The sequence below is a fragment of the Protopterus annectens genome, chromosome 5.part0 (assembly GCF_019279795.1).
Source record: "Protopterus annectens isolate FY-2018-M chromosome 5.part0, PAN1.0, whole genome shotgun sequence".
Lineage (NCBI taxonomy): Eukaryota > Metazoa > Chordata > Ceratodontiformes > Protopteridae > Protopterus > Protopterus annectens.
Window position 1 is genome coordinate 1510230248 of NC_056735.1, and position 20036 is coordinate 1510250283.

At 39.9% G+C, this 20036-nt stretch overlaps 1 protein-coding gene across 1 annotated transcript in view; it reads left to right on the top strand.

Moving 5' to 3' along the window:
• N6AMT1 (N-6 adenine-specific DNA methyltransferase 1) overlaps positions 1 to 20036 on the top strand; it is a 208347-nt gene that overhangs the window by 117498 nt on the left and 70813 nt on the right. The window contains exons 3-4 of the mRNA XM_044071324.1: positions 4827 to 4917; positions 19653 to 19736. Coding sequence (XP_043927259.1) covers positions 4827 to 4917; positions 19653 to 19736 — 175 coding nt within the window. The remainder of the gene's footprint in view (positions 1 to 4826; positions 4918 to 19652; positions 19737 to 20036) is intronic.

Sequence of the window (20036 nt, forward strand, 5' to 3'; positions counted from 1 at the left end):
TGAACCCTGTGGTACTCCACTTGTCACTGATTTGAGGTCAGATTTGGAGTCTGCAACTTTTATAGTGTGGGTTCTGTCAGTGAGCCAGTTGGCAACCCATCTTGTGACGTAGAGATTTATACCTAGTTTAGTGAGTTTTGCTATAATTCCAGAATGGGGGATGGTGTCGAAAGCCTTGGCGAGGTCAAGATAGGCTGCGTAAACCACCTTACCCTCATCTACGGCTTTGGTGACTGCCTCAAAGAAGTCTATCAAGTTGAGGAAGCATGATCTGCTTTTCACAAACCCGAACTGGGTGGGATCCAGAGTTTGCAGGTTACCATTGTCTTTTGTTTATGAATTCCATGATGATAAGTTCCATGTCCTTGCAGACCAGGCTCGTCAGGCTATTAGGTCAGTAGTTCCCGGGATCTGTGGTGGCTCTCCCTTTGTGGAGTGGGATAACTGTTGCTGTGCGCCATTCAGTGGGCACAAAGCCTGATGCAAGGCTATTATTGAACATGGTGCTTAAGTGGGGAGCCAGTTTGTTCTGAAGTTCGTGTAAAACGCAGCCTGGGATGTTGTCTGGTCCCATGGATGCTGTGTTTTTGGCTTTAGAGAATGCAGCTTTTATCTGCGTAGTTGTAATTACAGGGGCTCTGCATTCTTCCTGTATAGATGTGGGCCCTTTAGGGGGTGGGGGGGGTAAACTTAGCACTGAACACATCTGCCAGGATGTTGGCAATATCAGTATGGTTCTGTAATTTTTTTTGCAGTTGTGCTATAACTCAGAGCAGATCTGGGTGTTGCCATCAAGATTCTTGACATAGCTATAGAATACTTTGTGGTTGTTCTTAGAATTAGTGGCGATTTTGTTTTCTAGCTAGCTTTGGAGGATCTTATAAGGGATCTCATCTTCTTACTGAGGCTGATCAGGGAGCTCCTCCTTGATCAGTATGTAAGAGTACTAAGCCGCATTTGCAAAAAGAGCCACTTCAGCTAAGCCAGATTCCTGAACTACCTTAGTCAACAGTAGCCACGGACGTATTTGAGTGGAACAATCAGCATTACTTAGTGTTGAGAGACTGTTAAAAACTGGTTTGAAATCGGTTTGCTACCTAACCCAATGTCCAGTGCTGTTATTAGCAAGATGAATCATCATTTCTCAGTCCATGGTAGTCCACGCAAAGTTATTTCTGATAACGGTACCCAATTTACTAGTCAATTGTTTCAGAGATTTGCAAAAGAGTGGGACTTTATCCATGTTACTAGTAGTCCGGAATACCCACAGTCAAATGGCCTTGCTGAACGTGCAGTACAGAGTGCAAAGCAATTACTAGAGAGGTCAAAGTGTGACAATACTGATATCTTCTTGAATTTACTTAATCTCAGAAATATACCCTACGACAACCTACTTTGCTCGCCTGCTCAGAGACTTCTGTCTAGGCAAACCAGAACAACCTTGCCTATCAGTTCTAGTTTGTTGGTGCCTAATGCTAAAAACAGAGCAATCAAAGCCCAACTTTTCAAAAAGCATTCTTCTCAGAAGTCCAGCTATGATAAAATGAGCAGGATTTCTTCATCCGTTAAAAGAAGGAGAGACAGTGAGGATGCAAACGTTGAAAGGCTTTGATTGAATTGGTCAAGTGAGAGACATATGTGTTGAGCCAAGATCCTACTTAGTGGAATCTGATGATATAGAATACAGGAGAAGCCACAGACATCTTCTACCTGTATCAGAAACGATATTGCAGCATCATGCCTGTGATACAGACTCTAGATCTCAGAGCAGCCCTGACGATGTTCATAAGGAAGAACATGTCCCAGAATCTATTTCCGTTCCTGATGATGTCCCAGTTGTCCCCAGAGTTGAATATTCCTTGAAGATGGTCCCTGTTGCTAGATCCAGTTCTGACTTTTGTTACGTGATCAAGTCGTATTTCTAGACCTAGTATAAAATACACAGCAAGCCGGACATGAGTGTTTTGTATGTCTGATTTTGTATCACTGCATGTCAAAGAATTAATTCTGTATAATTGCATATCATTGAATATTGTCATTTGATGTATGAACCATTTCTCAGAGGGAGGAGATAGAACAGAGCGTGTGTATGTACCTTTAAGAAGCATTTCCAGACATAGACACATGCATATAAATAGTGAGCATATACAGGCAGCGGTGCCATTTTGATAGAACAGCCAAAGTGTTAACATGCATGAGTGTGGTAGTCAGTCTGTTTATAAGTTTATTTAAGTTACAAAGCCTCATTCCTGATGTGTTTGTGTGTAATAAAGCTGCTTGAACTGAACCCACAATCATTTGTCTGTTTTATCCTGACCGGACGAGTGACACAGATGGTCATGGTCCAGTCTGTACTCCCATGTTGTTTGGAGGAGGATTGGATGTGCACTCCCAACCTCCAGGATGCCTAAGTGCACAACAAAATGGCCAGGAATCTTGGAGGTTTTGTACTTATGGCATAAGAGCCAGTCATTTTCAGTTTCAACATTTCCTGTTTGTTTTTACCACAGGTCCCAAGATTTTCACCAAATGCAAGGCTATAAAAGCACCTCTTCTCAGACTGTCGGCAACAATTGTCTTCTCTTATTTAGGCAAGTGGCTCCCTAGTTGCATTCATTTTGGAGTCACTGATTCAGACAAGGGAGCCTTTTCTCCATCTCTTTTGGTCCATTAGAATATTAGTGAACATCGCAAAGTTCCATATGGAGCCATCTCAAGAACAAGGCTTTATTAGGTGCCACCTAGAAACTGTCAGTCTTCCACACAGCAGGATAGTGACCTTCAGGCACAGGTGAACCTCCTCATTTCCATGAAAACAGTGGCATCAGCTCCTTAATTCAAGATTTTAGGTTCATTGACAATTTTCTTAGTACCATTGTGAAGGAAGAGGGACCCCGAGGGTTCGATGGTCTCAATATGCGGCTCCAATGACAAAAATTATAACATATTCATGTGTTTGCTGCCAGTGTCTGTGTTGGTGACTCTACTAGGCCATTTTGGCTCTGTAGTCTGAGTGGCCTCTGGATCTTTATGCATTTCCTCAGTTTTTCCTTATTCCAAAATTCTTAAAGAAAACCATTAAAAGCAAGTTCAAAGTCACCCCCATATTGACCTTCACAAGTTTTCTTCCCTCTGCTTTGCCCAGCCATATTGGAGAAGCCTCTCTTCTTGAGACCATTCAGAGTTTTCTGTCACACTCATCCGTCTAGCCTCATTCCGACCTTCTCACTCTTTCTTTGTTTAACTACGTAGTTTTCCAGTTTAATTAATGCCTGAGGCCTCTGTTTACTTGCAAGGGTAACCTAAATCCTGACTTCTTCCCAGAGGCCCAGTGCTAGAATAACATCCAGAAGTAAATGGATACTTTTATATGAGCTACATCCAAAGGTTTGGATCCTTTCACTGCTCTAGTGCTGGCAGCTGTAGACTACCTTTCACAGGTCTTTGACAATGGTTTGAGCTATTCCTGTCTTAAGGCATAATTGGCAACATTTTTATGTACACTTATTTTTATTTTAGTACTTCCAGTATGTGGTAAGAGTAATTTACTGACTATTAGACTACAACTAGATGGTGCGTTTCAATACACTGTATGTGCATCTACTCATTATAATTATGAATGCCTTTAAATATTTACACTTTTTATCACTTTTTACTGTTTCTTTGTTTTACTACATGATTTGTTGCTGACGTCATGTTCACCACTTGATTACTAACTTAACACAATTGGTAAATGATTTTTTGAAACTACCATGTGGTTTGTATTTAAGTAGAGTATTTGTGTTTTTTCCTAAGGTCTGAAGAAGTCTGCTATATTGAGACGAAAAGCACTTGACGGTTATTTGCTTGTACTACCGTTATTTGCTTTATTCTTTGTATCTACAACACAATAAATTTGTGTTTTTATGTTTTTCTACGTGTTGGAGACTTGGTGTTTTGGGTCAACGTTTGTTTTTTAAAGTTTATGGTTGGATTCATTGTTGGATTATCGAGTGTGCTTTCAAGTTGAAAAGCTTGAAAGCTTGTTGCATAGATGTCTGCAAACCTCTAATATTTTATCTGCACAGAACTAAAGTTAAATCAAAAAATGTGCTGCATATTATATACATTTACCTTGTCCAGGTGGTTGGTTGACTGATTGTGTTAGATTTTGTTGTGAAAAATACAGCCATGGCTTTCTGTAGTTAGAGGTCAACTTTAAAGCTTTTCCCAGCAATATATCTTCAGGTACATACATTTCACTAAATTATTTTGCAAAAAACAAGTGGAATGTGATCTTTTTATTTAGCTCATCTTTCATAGACTCCATTATTGGAGATATGTCCACTAGATGATGACTGCCCAGAAGGATAGCTTGGTACTGTGTCTTGTTGGTTGATAACAATGGATTTCATTATCTGATACAAAAGTTGTTTAATTACCACAACATTAGATTTGGATGAGCAGTTCCATCCTTGCCATCATACCCCCCTTTCCCCTGTCTCAGTGCAGATATGCTCTAGAGGAATGTGGATTATGAAATAGTTGTTTCTGATCCACCTTAGCACAGCCTAATGGAGATCTAGAATGAAAGCTTTTTTACACAGTATTCTGGATAAAAGAGAGTGTAGTAACCTGGGAAGGTTTCAGATGCCAAGCTGACTAAAATATGAGGTTTTAGCCCTGCCCAGCCAGAACCTTCATTTATGGTACTAGCTGCTAGTACCTGCTGCATTTTAGCTTTGCTTACATAAGTGTTCTTATCTTTAGTCATGCGACTGTACTATAATGAATTGGTCTCTGTCTTAGTACAAATAAAAGTAGATTTTATTGTATTTTTTTCCTAGTTGTACAGATATCAATCCTTTGGCTGCATCTTGTACTCTAGAAACCGCACTGTGTAATGGAGTAAATTTACATCCAGTTATCATGGACTTGGTAAGTTGTAGACTAGTTATACAACATGTTATAAGCAGTCCAGGAGTAATAGTTAAAAACAGTACCTGCATCATTGTACTCAGATTTTGTAGTTCTTTTATTCATATGAATGGAGAGTTACTGTTGATTAGATATGCGAACCTTCCTCCTCTTCCCATTTGCAGCTAGACTGCATATTTTCATTATGTTGAGGAGAGTACATTAACTGGGTATAAACAGCAGTATCCTTGCAAACCAGTCTTTGCTGCCTGTTTGAATCCCCTGCTTTTGTGCTATATACCTTTTAGTTGAATCACAGCATTATCCTTAATCAGAATTAATGTGCTTCATTGAATTTTGAGAAACTTGGAGTAAGCCACTGTGACAAGAAGACAGCAGGTCTTCAGTGGTACTGATCAAAGACAGATGCTCTTTGGAACAGCTTTCTTTACCGCTTCATCTGTATCCACCATATTTTTTTTGTAGAGTACTAACTTCACTAATGAAAACTCTTCCCAGTTCTATGAACCAGTCTTATCTTGACATAAATTATTTGTTAATAACTGGCTGCGTTCGGAGGGTGTGTGTCTTGCCTGGTTATATGCAATTGAAACATGTTCACCATCACCTCTGTGATATGCAACTAACTTTTTGTGTTGCAGGTATTGGTTCAAGTGACTGTAAACACAGGTAGTTTCCTGACTTTTCTCACAGTGCATTGCACTCCATGTCCTCTTTAGCATGAGTCTTGCAACTAGGATAACAGCTTTGCTGTTGAAAACAATACTATAGAAAGGTCTGGTATCCTTCGGGTTCCTATTTTGTTTGTGAAAGCTTATTTCAGGTAGCATCCTTCTAGGTAAGTTATAAATCTGCTACTGGGCATCCTCTCCATGGATTGACTTAGGAATTTCTCTTCAGTGATCCCCAGTTTAGCTTCCCCCTTCTGTACTGTTCCTTTTCTAAGGTATCCTTTTTTCCTTGCTGGTACGCACCATCGTGTCCCATACCAGACTGAAAGGCCTTCGAGTTCTTTTCTGCTGCTGGTATAGTTCATATGTCAGTCCTAACATTTGTTACAGAAAAGTCCTCGTGTTCTAAGAAATATATTTGATCAGAGTATTCATTTGACTTCTACATCTTAAGACAAAACCCACCGTGGCTTTGTTGCTTCTTTTTGGAGGGACAGCATGATGTAAAGAAGTGTCATAAGTCCAACATTGTAACACAGCTGCTCAAAGTCTCAGGAAGAAGAACCAAACATAGTACTTCATACAAATTGGCAGCTGTCAAGTGTCCAGAACAGAGATCTGTAGGGAGGAGAGGATGTCTTATGTAATTTCAGTTCTGTGCTAGTACTGTTAGCAGGTAAAACATACAGAGAATTTAAATTAATCACATGATTCTGGAGGTGTTCAGTTCCAAGGTGACCTTGCAGTCATTGCCAAGGGCAGAAGACTTCCTCACAGATCACATGATAAAAGTGAATGCCACGCACAAATGAATGATTTGATTTGTCTGATTAGCTTATTTTGCTAATTTTCTTTATAAAATAAAAAATAAAACGTAGCACCACCTCAGGAACAAAAGTCCCGTGTAGAAGCAAATTGATATAAGAAAAACAAATACTATTAGCATCCAAAGGTCTAACACGGCAGTTCTATGTGTCCTCAAAAATTCTATATAACAGTCCCAAAATGTTCAAAAAGCAAAGGTAGAGACAAAAAAGTCTATAGTATAAAAACACTTTTAATATCAAAAACGGTAAGCGCTTTCACCATATAGGCTTCATCAGACCTTAGAGTCATACAGATAAAATTGGTTTAAATAGTATTCATTACCCAAACTAAATTAATGACATAATTTCCTGTTAAACAAGTAATTACCAAACTGCAACATAAAATGCATAAAAAATATGTACAATTCAAATGTGACTTACTAAAAAAACAATCTAACTGTATGCTCAATATAATAATGAACCTAGCCACACTTACAATATACAACTAACATTCTCCACAGTGCATTAAAATAATTACATACCCTGAGAGGATATTAGTAAAACAGTGTTAAAATATGTTGTAGTATTACTTCCTATAGCTTTATTCTTATGTTATGTAAGACAGGCTAAAACATACGTCTCAAATATTCTAATAACCCTATCTATCTAATTTATCACGTTCTAAGTGAGTACCCAAGATGCCACGTCGAACATTAGAAGCTATAATATATAAAACTAAATTAATAAATAAGTGACTAAATATTCATAACTAAAATTATGTTCACTGTGACTCTTTAAACACTTTTATTCTCCTATTGTATAAAATGGGCTTCAGAGGTACATTATCATTAAGCTCGGGCAATCTATCAGCTCTATATCTGATTATCCATTTTATTTCACAAAGTTCGGTATAATTACTAATGTTATCCCCTCGGACGTTCGGAACAACAACTTGGAGGGCAGAAAATTTGAACTGATGGGTAGAATCAGTGGCTTGTACATGCCTGGCTAGGGCATTGTGTTCACTTCCTAACTGGAAGTGATACAAGTGCTTCCTGATTCTTTCCCTAAATTTCCTATTAGTCTTCCCTATATAGAATGCACAGCAAGCAGTGCACCGGGCTAAATAAATGACATTTTCTGTTTGACAATTGGCTGTTGTATAATGATAATGAGTATACTGCGAAACTGGGTGAACAAAACTGTTTCTAACATCAATGTAATCACATTGGTTACATTTCTGACAAGGCTTAGTCCCATAAATTGATTCATCACCAGTGTTCATATCCTCTAGATGTGGATGACCAAGGATTTGCTTGAGATTTCTCTTATTCTTAAAAAGAAATTTAGGCTTGTCACCTACTAATTGCTTGATAGTATCATCAAGTAACAGTACCCCCCAATGTTTCTATACAATATTAATTAAATTACTAGTGTCAGAAGTGTAAAACATAGGTACTTTAATTACATTATGAATATTCCTAACAGGACTGCTAATAGGAAAAGCTAAATTAGAATCCGAAAAATACGGACTCGCTTTTGTAGATCTAACCAAGTTAGATGTTCATCGTGCATACATCTGCAGTCATAACAGATGGGTTCTCCTGCCGTCAGGCGGGTCCTCGGTCGGCCGAATTCCAAAGTCTAGGTCCGGCGTCGGTTGTCGTCGCTTCTTCCCTGACGTCAGTGCGACAGGGGTATAAAGGAACCAGCCGACGCCATTTTCTTCAGTCTTTCTTGCCGCACGGTGCCCGAAGCAGAAGCCGTTCGCAAGTGCCGGTCGGCCAGCTCCTGAAATTACGAAATTTGGAAACCGAAGTCTTCTTAAAAGCTAAGTACCCCGTTGGGGAAACTTTTCTTGCCTCAGACCGATGTCAGACAAAGTTAATAATTGTATTTCTTGTGGGAATCAAATACCGCATAAGGATTTCCATTCCCTCTGTATACCTTGTTTAGGCCCAGACCACGACGTCTCGGTCTGTCGCTTTTGTGCTACATTCAACAAACGCACTATTAAGCGTCGGGCGGAGTTCGCCCAGCATTATTTTGGGAAAGCATTTAACTATACTATGTCGTCGGATACTCCGACTCGGTTTTGTCTAAAAACGCAAAGACAAGGACCGACACACGAGGTCCGCAGCCTCTACCGACACCACGCCAAAGCCGACTACACGTGGTCCGGTTCTCAGTGAGGCGCCTACGCAGCCCCTGATTACCGACAACACTTCTTTGACGGTGTCTCCTGTGCCCAAGGTCGCAGGCTCCTCGGCCCACACCCCGACTACAGATACCGAAGCCACTCTTGGCGTTGAAACTCAGAATGTGGACAGGTCCACCTCCACTCAAGGTGTCTTCAGACCTTCCTCTTCTTTCTCCATCAAGGCTTTCACAAAGTCTAAAGCAACCATGCACCCTAAGAGACCAGCTATACAGGGCCCATCTCCAGGCCCCATGCCTAAGAAACAGATGCTTAAAATGGCTGAGGATTTAATTACTCTAATCAGAGGTTCTCAGCCCCCACCGGACAAAAGGCCCAGAGTGGAGGAAGATTCCCCCTCCTCTGATCAGGGCTCCATTATTTCAGAGTACTCTGATGATGAGGAACATTCTTACTCCCCTTTTGAAGACTCTGATGTGGAGGAGTCCATCCCTTCTGTATCCCCCCCTGAGGATTACTCATTTGGGGAAACTTTGCATACCTTAAGGGAACACTTCCACTGGGAAGGCCAGGATTATTCAGATTCCAAGAAAAGGCTCAGGGAATTTCTCTTGTTACCTCAGCATAGGCCTCTGGCTATACCTCCTGTCTTGGACATCCTAGATGATGTTTACTCGGAGGCCTGCCTTAACCCGGACTCTCTACCTCCAGCTCCAGTTAAGCCTGACAGGTACTACAGGGTTCCTGACTCACACCAATTTCTTTACAAACGCCATGCTGCTGACCCAGAAACCATCTCACAGGGCCCCAAGGGAGTTAAGGCCACCATTGCCAAAAATCCATTGCCTTCCGAGAGATTCCAGATCCTTAGAAAGGTGGGGAAAAAGGTATATACCTCTGCTACCTTATCCATGAGGGCCTTAAACTGTCAGTTTCATATGCTAAAATACCAACAGTTTTTGTTATCACAATTGAAGAGTAAAATGTCACAACCTGAACAACCAGACTTGAAGGAGTTGCAGGATTTGATGCATAGTGCAGAACAAGTGGGTAAGCATACCATACAATGTGGTTTTGATGCTCTAGAGGCCTCATGTAGAGCTGCTGTTACAGGATCAGTCATACGTAGGCATGCCTGGCTCAAGGAACAAGCCTTGCCTGATCATGTCAAAGCTAAATTACTAGACGCCCCTCTTCAAAAGGATGTGCTATTTGATGCTAATGCTGAGGAGGTATTAAGGAAAATGGAGGAAAAGGCTAAATCAATGCAAACTGTGAAAGAATTTCTACAGGTTCAACCCCCACGTTTTAGTAGAAATTGGCCTTCCAAAAACTGGTCCTTTCCTGCCACAGACAGACCCCAAAGAGGCAGATACAGGCGCCCGAGGGGCAGAGGACAATCCCGAGGATCGTATAGAGGCAGACTATGGCAAGCTCCTACACAAAGAGGTGGTGAGGACAACTCGCAATCTTTCAGAAAGCAAACCCAATGACTTTCCCCTTTGCATGCCAACCAGGTTTCAAATGGCAGCCCCCTTAGGAGGAAAGCTGGCATCATTTTCAAAAAATTGGCATGTTGTCACAAAGGACAAATGGATCCTGGACATTATAAACAGAGGCTACAAATTCCATTTTCACACCCTTCCAAAAATGAGAGGCATGCCAAACCTGCCACACAATCAAAGGGCAGAGGCACAAAAGCAAATTACAGATCTCATAAACATGAAAGCTATTCAAGAGGTACCTACGCACGAACAAGGTCAAGGTTTTTATTCCAGGCGATTTCTGGTGCCAAGGAAGGGAAAAGATTGGAGACCTATTTTGGATCTATCCATCCTAAACACATTTCTACTCGTACCAAATTCAAGATGCTCACTCTACAGCAACTTCTTCCCATGCTGGGCAAGGAGTCTTGGCTGGTAACATTGGACCTCAAGGAGGCATACCTGCATGTCCCAATCAGGCAAAATTGCAGAAGGTACCTCAGATTTCTTGCAGGTTCAACCCATTATCAATTCTCTGCATTGCCCTTTGGCTTATCTACTGCGCCCAGAGTATTCACGAAATGCCTGGCATCAGTAATTGCCTACTGCAGACTTCAAGGGATACAAATATATCCCTATTTGGACGACTGCCTGATCCAAGCGGACAGCAAGCACATTCTTCTGAAACATCTGGCTTATGTAATACTGTTATTGAAATCTCTGGGATACACAGTCAGCAAAAAGAAATCAAGGCTAATACCCTCTCGGAAGATAATTTTCCTGGGTGCCAATTTGGACACAAACACCCAGATGGCCTACCTCACGCCAGAGAAGCAGGGGCAACTAATACAATACTTCAGAACACTAGCAAATTGCACCAGGCTGACTGCAAGGAAAATCCTGCAGGCTCTGGGATTCATGGCATCTTGCATCTTACTAATCCCATGTGCAAAGTTGCATATGAGGAAACTACAATGGTACCTAAAAAACATATGGTCTCAACACAGCCACAGTTTGGAAACAATAATACCACTAATTCCATGTCTGCAAAAGGAATTTCTGTGGTGGGCTCAAGCATGTCAAACAAACACAGGTCTTCCATTCAGCAAGCCTCAAGCAAATAAAGTCATCACAACAGACGCCTCGGACTACGCCTGGGGGGCACACATGACAGATCGGTGCATTCAGGGCAAATGGTCCCAAAAAGAAAAGCACCTTCACATCAATCAAAAAGAAATGCTAGCAGTAATAAATGCTATTATAGCTTTCAAGGACCTTCTACAACCAGGTCAATTATTGATAAGAACGGACAACACCACAGTTATGTGGTACATAAACAAACAGGGAGGAACACATTCTTATCCCCTATGGAGACTGGCCATGTCACTTTGGAACATGGCCATGGACTTACAAATGGAACTACAAGCACAGTACTTGCCAAGCAAGGAAAACATGCTGGCAGACAACCTAAGCAGGAATATGACAGATCCACACAAATGGAAATTGCATCCAAAAGTTTTTACAGAAATAATCCAAGAATGGGGAAGGCCAGACATAGATCTCTTTGCCTCTCACAAGAATCATCAGTTGACAAAATTCTGCTCAAGGATCTTCCATCCAAAGGCCTGGAGAGTGGACGCTCTTTCTTTCAGTTGGACATCAATGACAGTTTATGCCTTCCCTCCTCTTCCTCTGCTGCCCAAAGTTCTATTAAAGACCAAAGCAGACAGACCAAAGATGATTCTCATTGCTCCGGACTGGCCAAGGCAACACTGGTACCCACTCCTGAGGAGCCTGACGCATTCCCCACCATGGACTCTGCCTCTAATGCCTCTTCTTCTGACTCAGTACAGTTTCAAAACTCTTCACAGCCAGCTAAAAACACTCAATCTAGCCGCATGGACGATTCCTTAGCATCTCAACAGGCCCTACTCTCCAAGGAGGTGCAGGATGTCATTTTGGAGGCCAGAAGGCCATCAACTAGAAAAGCTTACTCCGCAAAATGGAAACGTTTTTGTGTCTGGAATGAGAAAAAGGGCCAGGATCCTGGAAAACTGAATTTACCTCAAATACCACAATATTTGGCTGAACTGCTAAGCAGTGGACTTTCTTTCTCCTCCATCAAAATACATGCCTCAGCCATTTCTGCAGAATACAACTCTGATCCACCTTTATTCTCTCACCCTCTCTTAAGACAGTTCCTCAGAGGGGCTAAGAATTTAAGGCCTCCAAGGAAACGACCAATACCTGCTTGGGATCTTAATTTAATTCTGGAAAAATTGACCTTGCCTCCCTTTGAGCCAGCTGCCTCATCAGATTTGCAATATTTGTCCTGGAAAACGGCTTTCCTTCTGGCTATCACCTCAGCTCGTAGAGTTTCAGAACTACAGGCTCTCCTGTCTGTCCAGCCTGTTATCATCTTCCATCAGGACAGAGTTTCCTTACGAACCAACCCGTCCTTTATGCCTAAAGTGGTATCCAGGGTAGCTTTAAATCAGGCCATACATTTACCTACTTTTTATCCTAATCCTCAAAACAAAGGGGAGAGATTACTACATTCCTTGGACATCCACAGACAGCTGCGTTATTATTTGGACAGAACAAAGCCTTTCAGAAAATCAGAACAGCTCTTTGTGGCCTATGCGGTAGGAGCTCAAGGGAAGCCAATTTCCAAACAGACAATCTCAAAATGGATAGCCCACTGCATACGCTTTTGCTATTCTTTTCATGGCAAAACTGTTCCTACAGGCATTAGAACTCATTCCACTAGGGCCACAGCCACCTCTGCAGCCTTCCTCAGAGGAGTTCCTACCAAGGATATTTTGGAAGCAGCCACTTGGAGTTCTGTGCATACCTTCTCCAAGCACTACAACCTACCATTATACTCCAAATCTAGAGCAGGCTTTGCCACTGTAGTCTTGCAGAGCATTTTGGCTCCTCCTAGTTCCAACTAGTGCCTACCACCCCTTTCTTAGCTTTGGGATTCTACCCATCTGTTATGACTGCAGCTGTATGCACGATGAACATAGTACAGTTTTGTACCTACCATAAATGTAGATGTTGGAGTGCTAATACAGCTGCAGTCCAGGTTTCCCTCCCTCCTTCCCCTCTTGGGACAGGCCTATAGGCTAACACATCCTCATACAACCTGATTGGGGTTTTCATTTATGATGTATTTGCTTGCAACTACTGTATTTTGATTATATAGCACTGCATTATCACACAATTTTATTATTGCCTTCCTTCGGGGGGCACCTGACATCTGGTGCCAGAAAAACTGAAGAAAATGGCGTCGGCTGGTTCCTTTATACCCCTGTCGCACTGATGTCAGGGAAGAAGCGACGACAACCGACGCCAGACCTAGACTTTGGAATTCGGCCGACCGAGGACCCGCCTGACGGCAGGAGAACCCATCTGTTATGACTGCAGCTGTATTAGCACTCTAACATCTACATTTATGGTAGGTACAAAACTGTACTTTTCTTCCATTGCTCTGTCAACTTCTTGTTTGTTATAACCTCTGTCTAAGCCTCATTCTCAAATCAGAGAGCTCTTGTAGATAGCCTTCCTCTGTCAGGTTTAACCTGGACGCCCTCATAGATTGACCCTTCACAACGTTCCTAAAGACATAATGAGGGTGCATACTCCCTCTGTGCAACAATGTATTCCAAAAACAAGCTTTTCTATGTACACCAGTATTCACTAGCCCACTATCTAATCTTTCTATGTTGACATCAAGAAAAGAGATATTCTGTGTGGAGTAATTCATGGTAAAATTAAGATAACTTGTCAAAGTATTTAACTGCAAGGAAAATTCAAGTAGTGATGGTTCATCCCCATTCCAAATCAAAAACAAATCCTCCACAAATCTCTTATAAAAACCTACATTACGTTTGTTACTTTCAAGTGAGAATAGTTTTTCTTCCTCCCAGTTAGCCATAACGAGATTGGAGTAGCTATTGGCACAAGAAGTACCCATAGCTACGCCATCTCTTTGTAAATATAAAGCGTCTTCGAACATAAATACATTGTTGCACAAAACTGTTTCCAAAAACAAAGCTATTAAATCAATCATTTTTGTATCAAAAGCTGAGTGTGTGGTTAAATAATTATCCACCCTTTCTATCCCTTCTTCATTTGGTATTACTGTAAAGAGACTAGTAACATCCCGTTACTAGTCTCCTTACAGTAAGAAAGAGGCATTACTGGCTACAGGTTTCAAATAATCATAAAGGCTCATTAAAAACTGCTTACTGTCTTTCAAGACATGACCATTAGTTTCAACTACAGGTCTTAGAAAATGTTCAATATAAATAGACAGAGGTCCTGTGACCCAACCTCTTCCAGAGACAATAGGTCTCATGGGAGGGTTTTCAAAGTTTTTATGAACTTTGGGCAGACCTTGGATTATAGGGACCAAAGGATTGTTGACTCTTAAAAACTTAAATAAATCTAAAGTTATATATTTACTCATAAGGATATCATCCAACATGTCATAAATTTTTAATACCTTACTTTCAACCTCATTCATATCAATAGCAGTATAAAACGAAGTGTCTTGAAGTAACAGACCCATACTGGTTCTGTAACTGTCATGATCTAGAATCACAACAGGTCCCCCTTTATCAGCGGGTCTTATGATTATAGTGGGGTCACAACTTAAGTCCTTCAGTGCTTTCTTTTGGTTATAGTTCAAGTTACTCTTCCTAGTGAGTCCGGTTGTATTAGTTGACTGTACTCTATGTACATCATCCTCCACCAGCTTATTAAAAACATCCAAAAGTGGATGCAAACTTGGAACATATGTACTAGGTGGACGGAACATTATACTAGAGTTGTTACCATTATTGGACAATCCAAAGTCTAATTTTAACTGTACATTGCATGTGAACAATTTAAAATCTATGATGGTATCAGATAACTCACTCTTACTTGTAGGTATAAAGGATAAACCTTTATTCAACACTTGTAGCTCATACTCAGTAAGATTCCTATGGGATAAATTATAAACTAATGATTGTCCACTCATTCCCACATTTTCGTCACTGTGGGGCCTGTGTGCTCCCCACCTGACCCTTTCCATTTCTGTCTGCCATGGCTGAACGACCTCTGCCGTTTGGCTGAGTGTTGTAAATCTATCGGGAAAGGGACATGAGAGCCAGTGGGGTTATTATGCCCATTTTGTAAGTGACAAACCTTTCGTCTAACTGATTGTTCAACATCTCTACTATGTTACAAAGAACTCGTGTTATTACTAAGATCAAGATTAGCGGAAGAACAACAATGTTAGAGCGTTCATCAACCTCAACAGATGTAGTAACATTTCCCATCTGAGACGACACAATATTACTAGCCATAGTGTTACTAGCATCATTATGTTCAACACCAACAATGGATGTGTTAGGAACAACAGGGACTGAATTGTTAATTAATGCAGTATTCTGTTTCATCTGTTTATGTTCATGTGCAGGTGCCACAGAACTAGAATTAAGATTGGAAATAGTCCTAGGCCAGGTGAAAACATGGCCTAAAGCAAAAGCCTTAGTGTCTCTAGTGATTTTGTTTTTCTTCTGTTCAAGTAACCTTTTTTCAAAAAGCTGTACATTGTCCAACATCTTTTCCATACCCTGGTCAACATTAACTTGAGGAAATCTTGTTGCAATATTTTGCTGTTGCTTAACGATCATATTCCTTAACAGGTCCTCTTCAGGACGAAAAAATTCATTTAACAGCTTCATATAGTTCATATTAAGTTCTATATTTAATTGTTGCCACTTAAATAGAAGCTCAGGATAAAGATTACCTGTTGTCGGCATTTTGAGGATGCGCAGTCCGCGAGGTATAATCTTTCTTTCCAAACAAACCTCGAAATGATGCCGCTGCAATTGCATCCTTTTAACTTAATAAGACTTTTAACTTAATAAGATCGACTTCTAGACTATCAAAAGCTTCCATTAAGCCAACCAGGCTTGTGGTATCAGATATACCAGGTTCATCTCCACCGGTTACTTCATAGAACGCCAAAGGATTCACCGCTCCGGAAATGCAGTCATGAAATCGATCAGCCTTCCGGTGTACTGTAGGTTGACCAGGTATGGTATAAGGTAACTCAATAGGCAACACTTGCAATTCTGCCATGTTTCCTCGGAGGTGCAAGAACAGCAAAAATAAAATAAAAAATAAAACTTAGCACCACCTCAGGAACAAAAGTCCTGTGTAGAAGCAAATTGATATAAGAAAAATAAATACTATTAGCATCCACAGGTCTAACATGGCAGTTCTATGTGTCCTCAAAAAATTCTATATAACAATCCCAAAATGTTCAAAAAGCAAAGGCAGAGACAAAAGTCCGTACTATAAAAACGCTTTTAATATAAAAAACGGTAAGCGCTTTCACCATATAGGCTTCATCAGACCTTGAAAAGTCATACAGATAAAATGGTTTAAATAGTCATACGTCTCAAATACCCAAGATGCCACGTCGAACATTAGAAGCTATAATATATAAAACTAAATTAATAAATAAGGGACTAAATACTCATAACTAAAATTATGTTCACTGTGACTCTTTAAACACTTTTATTCTCCTATTGTATAAAACGGTCTTCAGAGGTACATTATCATTAAGCCCGGGCAATCTATCAGCTCTATATCTGATTATCCATTTTATTTCACAACGTTCGGTATATTTACTAATGTTACCCCCTCGGACGTTCGGAACAACAACTTGGAGGGCAGAAAATTTACAATAGGAGAATAAAAGTGTTTAAAGAGTCACAGTGAACATAATTTTAGTTATGAGTATTTAGTCCCTTATTTATTAATTTAGTTTTATATATTATAGCTTCTAATGTTCGACGTGGCATCTTGGGTACTCACTTCGAACGTGATAAATTAGATAGCTAGTTATAGGGTTATTAGAATATTTGAGACGTATGTTTTAGCCTGTCTTACATAACATAATATAAGAATAAAGCTATAGGGAGTAATACTACAACATATTTTAACACTGTTTTACTAACATCCTCTCAGGGTATGTAATTATTTTAATGCACTGTGGAGAATGTTAGTTGTGTATTGTAAGTGTGGCTAGGTTCATTATTATACTGTGCATATAGTTTGATTGTTTTTTAGTAAGTCACATTTGAATTGTATATATTTTTTATGCATTTTATGTTGCAGTTTGGTAATTACTTGTTTAACAGGAAATGATGTCATTAATTTAGTTTGGGTAATGAATACTATTTAAACCAATTTTATCTGTATGACTTTTCAAGGTCTGATGAAGCCTATATGGTGAAAGCGCTTACCGTTTTTGATATTAAAAGCATTTTTATACTACGGACTTTTGACTCTGCCTTTGCTTTTTGAACATTTTGGGACTGTGATATAGAATTTTTTGAGGACACATAGAACTGCCGTGTTAGACCTGTGGATGCTAATAGTATTAATTTTCTTTATAGACTAGCAGAAAAAAGATGCATGAAAATGTGTCCTACTGAATTTACAAAGATCAGCATCTTGAATGCCTGTAACTGCAAAAGTGGGATTTTTAAATTGGCGGTTTTTGCACATAGAATATAGATTCATAGGTTAGTACTAGGCTAACTGCCCTTGTGGGCCATTTTAAGCCTAACCAATTATCCCTTGTGAGACTCAAACCCTGCACTTTGTGTTTGTAAGGCAAACACCTTAACCATTAGGCCACCCCCCTCCCAACCACTTTTTTTCTCTGAGATTGCTGTACCTCGGGGAGAGGGGTAAAAATGCCTTTTTAAAAATATTAACTTTCACAATTGCAGCTGTTTCATCCACAGTTCCATTCTTCGTGATTTTAAACATTTCCCATGGAAAACAAGTAGTCTCACTCCACTAAGAAATGGCAGCGTCCATCACATGGATTTGATTGTGTTTTGGGGCAGTATAATTGGTACTCTGCACATTAATCCTCAGCAGCATATAAGTTGGCCAGGGTTCATGATAACCTAGATATGAGATCTGAAGAGATTGCAGTCGTCTATTACAACTGTTCCACATTTGGCCCTCAGTGTGTGTGTGTGTGTGTGTGTGTGTGTGTGTGTGTGTGTGTGTGTGTGTGTGTGTGTGTGTGTGTGTGTGTGTGTGTGTGTGTGTGCATTAAATTTTATTTGTTCTTTTCTTGTTTGTTTGCCTGTAGTGCATCTTAATATGTTTTAGAACAAAGAACTCTTTCCATCACTTAAGATTCTGATTTGGACTTATGTTCTGTATCAGCCAACTGATTTATGATGCCCTAACTTGAGAATTTCAATTTTTTTTTTTTTTTTTTTTTTAAATTAGTCTTTCTCCTCCCACCTTCTGGCTTAGGGTAGCCTTTCTTTGCAAGGCAATCGCAGGCTACCTATAGGCTCCAGTTATTTTCTCTGTGTGTTTATCTGTTCCTAATAAAGTTTCAGTGAAGGGGGTGCTTTTAGTTTTAGTTCTGCACCCATTGCTTTGATAGTATTTATTTAACAGGCAGATGAATGCACACCATTGCTATCATCTCTAGATAGGAACACTTGTACGATATGCATACTCAGCACAACCTATTGGTAGTATAATGTTCATCCTGTGGATCTCTTCTGCAGTAGTCATAAAGCTACAGAGTTTTACACCCTTTCACTTTCAGATGCCAAGCCATTTTTAGCTGTTTCTTGCCACATGCATTTTGTAAGTTTGTGTCTTACATGTAAAGCATCATCAGTCCAGCAGTTTGACTTGTTTTTCCAGAGCTGGCAAATAAGTGTCCCATTGTGAATTTTTTTTTTCCTTTCCTTATTGTGGTACTTGTACTGTGGTCTCCCTGCCAAAGATTAACATGGATTTTTTTTAGATGACAAGTATCCCGCAAAGACTTGTACTCTGATTGTATTTCTGTTGGGGTCTCATTCGGAACATTGCCTCCTGGGAGAACTATAAGAATTTTAGCAAGTGCCCTTGTGGCAATGAGAACAAGCCCTCCAAAATGATTTAGAAAAGAAAAGGCTGCATGTATGGCTCTGTTACCAGGACATCCTCAGAAATATAGTGTAAATGCTAAGTGCCATACTACATAACCTTCTGTTCTTTGGATTTTTGGGTGGGAAAAACAGACTCTGAATATGCGGTTTTGAAATGTGAATAATTTGATTTACAATTTTTTGCTGACCTGCCTATGCAGAAACTGTGAGTTTCTTGTCATAGCACCTACCAAAGTGATCAAACTGCAGTAAAGGGCAAGTTATTCTTGTTTAACACACTTCATAAGACTTTTGCATTTGACCTAGAGGTGCAGCAGCTTGTGAATTACCCAAGTAAAGGAATCAGTTCCCTCCTCTTTTGTTTTGGATCATGGACAGCCCTTCACTGTTCCAAAAAAAAGGGAACACTTTTAAGGTTTTGCGCCATTCTTTGTAGACCTGCAGTATTATTTTGCAATGTGATCTAATCATATAGAATTTGTGTACATAGCTGAGGGTTAACTTACAGCACTACAATGATGCATAAAATTAGATATATTTTTTTTTTTTTTACTTAAAGTAGTAGTAGTACAATTGCATATAAACTGTTGTGTTGTAATAAGCATGATGTAACATTATGTTTCCTAATTACTTAGGCTGGAGGTTTGATGCCAAGGCTGAATGGAAAGGTTGATGTACTCGTATTCAACCCACCTTATGTGGTCACCCCCTCTGAAGAGGTGAGTAAGTGCAGTTATTTTGTGGGATGTTGCAGAAATCTCATCTTATTGTGTTTAGTTATGTAGTTTTCCTGAAAAGGGTGTGCATGTGTATGTGCATGTAATTCATGGTAAGCTGCTGCTTACTGACTGGTATAACAGTCCGGTATAATTCTTATTCTGACCTTTTTTCATCTTCAATTATTTTCTTCTTTTCTTCTAGTTCTAAAATGTAGGCATATTTACTGTGTGTATCTACAATTTAGCTTTTGTAGCTTTTAATTACTTTTCTAGCTCTGGAATGTACTAAAATATAAATTT